The sequence below is a fragment of the Echinococcus granulosus genome (genome assembly GCF_000524195.1).
Source record: "Echinococcus granulosus chromosome Unknown EG_S00012, whole genome shotgun sequence".
Taxonomy (NCBI): Eukaryota; Metazoa; Platyhelminthes; class Cestoda; order Cyclophyllidea; family Taeniidae; genus Echinococcus; species Echinococcus granulosus.
The window spans coordinates 1,010,842-1,016,977 of NW_020170392.1; the positions used below are offsets into that span (position 1 = coordinate 1,010,842).

General features: G+C 43.8%; 2 protein-coding genes across 2 annotated transcripts; both read left to right on the forward strand. All coding sequences in view use genetic code 11, as the record gives it.

The window, feature by feature from the left end:
• Positions 1-528: 528 nt before the first annotated feature.
• On the forward strand, positions 529-846 carry EGR_02661 (hypothetical protein; the record flags this gene model as incomplete). The annotated part of the gene is made up of 1 exon (XM_024491910.1): positions 529-846. One exon carries the CDS (start codon positions 529-531, stop codon positions 844-846), a length of 318 nt encoding a protein of 105 aa, XP_024353725.1.
• A 3,970-nt stretch (positions 847-4,816) lies between these two features.
• Positions 4,817-5,204, forward strand: EGR_02662 (hypothetical protein; the record flags this gene model as incomplete). Its single annotated transcript, XM_024491911.1, has 2 exons — positions 4,817-4,903; positions 4,974-5,204. The coding sequence occupies 2 exons, from the start codon at positions 4,817-4,819 to the stop codon at positions 5,202-5,204; spliced, it is 318 nt and encodes a 105-aa protein (XP_024353726.1).
• Between the last annotated feature and the right edge of the window lie 932 nt (positions 5,205-6,136).

The window sequence follows — 6,136 nt, forward strand, 5'->3', positions numbered from 1 at the left end:
CTACAATATATGGCCTTGACACAGTAGGTGTTGAAATAGCCTACTCGGTTGTCGCAGCCTCAGATTTGCACAGGATTCTGGCAGTCGTATGTTAGTGCAACCTCTAAATCGCTTTGCAGAGGGTCTGCATTATTATGCCGAATAATTTGTTTAACGTATGGGCTCCTCTGTGTGCGGCAACTGCCTCCCAAGCTGGGGCCATTAGCATTCATTTAGCAGGCGTCCGCAGGTTTATTTGCGATGCATATGGCTTGAACTTAATAAAATCAATGTCACTTGGGCAGTCACCGCATCCTTGCTCGTTCTTATCCGGGTGGAGGTGTATGATGAAACGCCTTACTTGGAAGACCTGCGTGATCAGCATGCTTTTGGGAGTCCAATGTTGATCTCTTGCGTATTATCATACCACAGTGCTAATTTTTAGGGAGAATGTTTGTATTTTTATTTCGAAATAAAGATTATTGGAGGTGTGTCTGCTTGTGTATTTGAGTATCTGATATTCAATCTGCAATAAAATCGGTCGTCTAGATGGGTGACTTGAAAATCACTCACTGGGATGCGAATACTGACGGTGTATTCTCTGAGGGAAAGCTGAAAGAAAAGCTGGAGAAGGAGGGGTTTACAGTGATACCCTACACCTTTTCCCCTGGCACGACGTTCCCCGATCACACTCACGCCGTCGATAAGAAGGACGGAATCACCGCGGGCAAGTTTTCCTTCACCATGTATGGCAAAACCGTCGTCCTCTCCGCTGGGGATACAATTTTTGTCCCCAAGAACACTGTCCACGCTGCTCATGTGGTTGGAAATGAAGATGTCGGCTTTCTTGATGCCTCCAAACACTAATTCGAACTTTGATTCCCCAAACTTTGTCATCTTGTAGCTCATAGTGAAAATAAATCAATGGTATTCATTTAATGTTACCCTGGCCTTTGTTTTGATCTTTCGATACTTTTTGAAGTAGAATAAAGTGGGAGTATCCGACTAAACTTTGTTTCTGATTTCCTTTGCTACATACGACTCATTCAGGAGTTCGGAGTGCTTGTGATCATCCTTCTTACAAGGCACAAGCGTTAAGGTCTCGGTTCTAGGGTGTTCTGGGTTCTCGTGACTTTTTTTGATCAGAAAAGCTAAGTGTTTTTTGGACTCGGGTATTAATCGTAAGCCGCTCAGAGTACAGGCATAACCTTTGGACGAACAGTACTTGTGCCTTGCAACGCATGCTTATAAACAATCACACGCGGTTTACAAATCTGTGGATAGCTGCAATAGGTCGTTACAGCCAGCTTGACCGAACACCGTAAGAAACTTTTTGGTCGTCTAGTACCCTTGAGCTTTCCATTGAAATAGGATGCTAAAATGACATTTCATGAAGGAATAAAGTGCACTTAGAATTGTTGTGTACCAGGGGCTTGTTCGAGTTCTAAGGTTATACGCCAAACAGAGTGGAGCACTCTGTTCAAAACCTCCTCTTCCATCAACAACAGCAAATTTTCTGACGTTCGGTACAGTCAACAATAATGCCAAGGCGTAATCGGATAGAGCCACAGCAGGTAGCGAGACTGCAAGGCTCATAGACCTCTTTACGCACTAATACGAATAAGAAAACGCGAAAAGAGCAAGTGGCTAGTAAGTAATGGGAGGCCTGCAACCCCGAAACAACATTCCCATTTGAGTTTTTTTGGGAGTTTCCGTTGGTTACTAATCTTCGAACATTTCAGAGAGTCGTGCTCTTGCTCATTCTTTCCTGATTTGCCCATTTTCAAGCAGTGACGTACTCTAGAGTGTGTTAATAATCACTCGAGGGTCACGGTCGATCCGCTGCTACAGGCACGAGTAACCGATTTCACCGACACACAGATCCACTCTCAGGCCGTCACGGCTCCTCTGCCACTGGACTCGTACGTACTGACCTCACTCACTCGACTGAATTATTATCCGTTGGTTAGCTGGTGGGACGGCCGGTGGGATCCAAGCCACTTACGCATGCAAGCATCAGTTTATAACAGTTGGCGGCTTGGTTGTAACAGTAAATATGGTGAGCATATAAATACCTTGACTTGATGAAAATGTGGATTCCATTCAATTGTATATGCCTTCAGGGTAGACGTAAGTGTATCAGCGGTCATCTCTTTGGCTTTGTCAACCCCCTCATTTGTTAAATCGTAACAACAACATCGCAGCTGCAGTGGTCATCCCCAATAAAACAGTTGTGAGTAATAAACTAAAGCTGGGTACGTAATTTCAATAAATCTGATATACGTGATGCGAATAGCTTACGAATTCCCTTGCATAGTAAACTTAACTGTGGAGATTTATCAAGAATGAGGGTTAAGGGTCGAAAGAGGATATGCTTTCTGCAAAAAAGTCGGCCTACAAGCGAAAATTGGATTGCTATAAAATGTGATGCATGATGAAGCTTTAGATCAGTGTTTTATCCTTTTCCTACTTCCTGTTGTTCATCTGCTCTGAAGAATTTTTGCCGAAGTATCCACTGCTGATGTTTTGATGCATGACTCACAGAAAAATCCTTACAGGGACCTTTGTATTCCATGAAGATCAACATGGAGATATGCAAATCTCTTTCGACAGGTTACTCGGCGATTGACGTGTCACGGACAAATTTTTCTCATGCTTATCTGCGTAAGGGGTGAGACGATTCGTTGTTAGCTGCATCACCTGAGAAAGCGCAACCAGACAACCTGATCTTATCCAAACGATTACCATGCATTGACACATACCTCTCCACTAGCTTTCCCCAACTTATCTCATTCACAGTATAAAAAAGCACCACGCCTTCTAGTGATAGATGGTAGAGAGGCTAACTTATGATGAGTCGGGGCCTTGCATTTCAACATTCGTTAGGCGAATGGATAAAAAATGAATGCTCTGAACAATCTACTTATTACTCGACTAACACTCCTCCTGAGACATGCACCATTTCATGCCTACAAGGCTGCGTTCTTTATGTGTGTGTCCATCAACTACAGATGGAACTTATCAATATGTGCTGCTTCCTGAGGACTCAGCACATATGAGTGGGATTTATTTATTCCATGCAATATAACATGAAAATGAGTAAGAAGATTGTTCTTGGGAAATAGCTGAGTCTAATCAAACAGTCGATTGAAAGATAAGGACTTCATCAACAGCTTACAGTAGAAAGAATAGTTCAATACGATGGCTGTTTAACCCTCAATTTTGGTGAATAGCCACTTTTGACGTTGCAATTGTTACGCCGGGTGGGCTGGCCTTTGGACAAGGCCAGTAGCCCTAACGCCTTCTGTATGCCGAATATACATATTCCATCCAAGTTTTATGTATTCTTCTGTCTTCAGAGACGTGTCGGGACGCCACAATGATGGCAGCTGTGAGCGAACCCTACCGTAAGGGACATCTATTCTGATTCCCACTGCCGGATGATGAACCTTAGCTAAGCGAAAGTAGTACATATGCCATGGATGGAAGAATCGGTGATGACCCCAAATGAAAGGACTAAAATTGACGCCTACCCTCGGCAATTACCCCAGCTCCGTGTTCTGCAGGAAGACCATTAACAAATGAAGCAACACTGGCCGTGAATTATCTGGAATAGTTTCGTTACAGAGTTTTCCACCGTACCTACATAAAGCTCTTGACAAAGTGAACTAGCGATACCTCCTCCACTTTTCTACTAGCTGCATAGGGCTCCAATAGATATGGATGGGCAGATCCGGAGTGAGATTAGCGTAGGAAAGAGGAATAGATGCTGAACTCTTTCCTCACCGACCTGTGTTAAATTCCTTCCCCCCACACACAAATCTGCTTTGAGGCCAGAATTCCTACTTCTATCCATGAACATGCATGATGGCCAGCGAAATCCTCTGTCCTTGAATCAAGTCCTCAAACGGGACGAAACTCAGATATAGTTGAACTGCCAACAGGGAGCAGTGGTGTTGCGGGCAAGTATCGCCTTAGTTGCATAAAAATTTGATGACTGGGTGTTTCCTTGCAGTACCGACTGCGTTGTGATGGCTGGCACAGGACGTTAACCAGGGGGAATTACCAAGGACAAGGCTCAAAAGAGGAGAGAAGCTACATAATGAGATGGTTGTATAACTCTCAGTTTTGGTGAAGAGCCACTATTGACTTGGCCTTTGTGCCACCCAAAGTAGACTAGCCTACGGCCCATGTCAGTAGCCCCAATACCTTCTGTATGTCAGATACATATTTTGCCTCAGTATTATGCCTTCATTCATCCTCGAAGGAGTCTCGGAACGCAGTAACAGGGCACGGAGCGTACGGCGAAATGGACTAGTATGACGACTTAATGCGGCTCTTCTGGATAGACGAGAGCCACCGCCAAAACATCAGCTTAATTCCTGCCTTCTGCACTCTTGAATTTTACATGTCTCTTGGTGACAACTTACACCTAGTCTTGATAGTGGTGGTACTAGGCGTTTGCATGCGAACCAGCATCGGCATTCAGAAAAGAAGTTAATTTTCACGCCCCGGCAGGACGCATATCTCTAAAGTAAATTTTTAAAACAAAGTTTATTGATAATTTAGCGCGATTAGTTGTGATTGCATTTTTTACAAACACGGTTGTTTTAGTGTATCAGTCTCAGGGTTACGTCTTTGTCAAGCGGAGGTCCGCTCTCTGCACTGGTTGGTCAGTCCTTACGTGTTCTGGTAGGCATTGCTATGGCTTGCCTTCGTTAATCGATACCGTAAATAACGCACTGAACCCCAGTTTTGCTTCTGGAATTTCCCCGGTCCTATTGATGCCTATTTGCGGGATCTGTATTTTTCTCTGTTGGGTATTTTAGAGCGTATAATGCCGGAATTCGTCGTTCACCATTGGGATGAAGCCGAGGATGGCGTTTTATCGAGGGCAACTATGAAGGAGAAACTTCGAAAGATGGTGCGTTTTTGCTTATTCGAATAACCGTTGCTAATATAAGTCGAAGTAATGTGCTTGTTTTAATCTACAGGGCTATTCTGCTACTCCATATACCTTCAGCGCTGGGAATGTTTTCGGAACACACACTCATGATGCCGAAAAAATGGATGTCGTTGTCGACGGAGAACTTGAGTTTTGTATGTACGGCAAATCGATAATCTTGAAGTCAGGCGATGCTCTGGAAATTCCCAAAGGCGAACCTCACTCGGCAAAGGTTCTTGGCAATAAGAAGCTCGAATTCTTTGATGCCACAAAGATGTAAAAGGAATAACGTGCATAAAGTTTGAACTTTGCTTGCATTTGCGCATTGTTTTTGTGAGGCTTCAATCGCAAGGCTGGTAGTGATATACTTGCGTCAATCATGGGCTTGTTCCGCGGCACAAACTTATTTCCGAAGTGGTGTTTTGTGTTTGACAGATTTAAGATAGTTAGTGGTGCCTCTTGTAATCGCATGGGTATCTAGATGTGTGCTTCAAGTCTCCTGGAGTTGTTATCCTGACAAACTGGCGCCTTTCGATCGGTTTTCTGTCAGCTGGGTGGGAATTGGTAGCTCTGCTGGATTACCCAAACGCTTTGCTTTCAGACGTAATGTCTCTTTCCGCCAGATAGTTTGGTTTCATGGAAATTTATCAGTACTTCTATTTTTTTTCAACGTTGCTTATTTCCCATTTGAGGTTCTGCGTTCTCAATAACTTTGGTTCTCCGCTTCCTTTTTTGTGAATGTGATACTTTGGCTGGTCTTCGTTTTGACAGTATTACTAGCCTTCCCCACTCGAAAAACGATGTTTATTCCATTTTTCATTTATGGATGGCTACATTTGATTCGATTAATTACTTGAAGTGTGACGGTTGACGTCACTGTGATTTGCCAAAGTTGTGACGGCAAATAAACGTGCGTGGAGGCGTGTCTACGCTACCTTACATGGCAGTATTGAAGGCGATTTCTTGTGAATGCACGGGCTGAATGAGGGTAAGGGCATGCCATTCTCGATTATGGTGGCGTGACGGAAGTGTGAAACACATTTGAGCGCATGTTAAGTCATTGCTTTACAATGCTTATGTGGCTGCAGATCAGGATGAACTAAGAGCCGCATTTCCCAGTTCTGTGTAATTCCACTCATTTTCAACACATTCCAATCGGTTTTCTTCAAACTCCTTCAATTGGTACGCGCCCGTGTGCACGTCGTCCTTTAA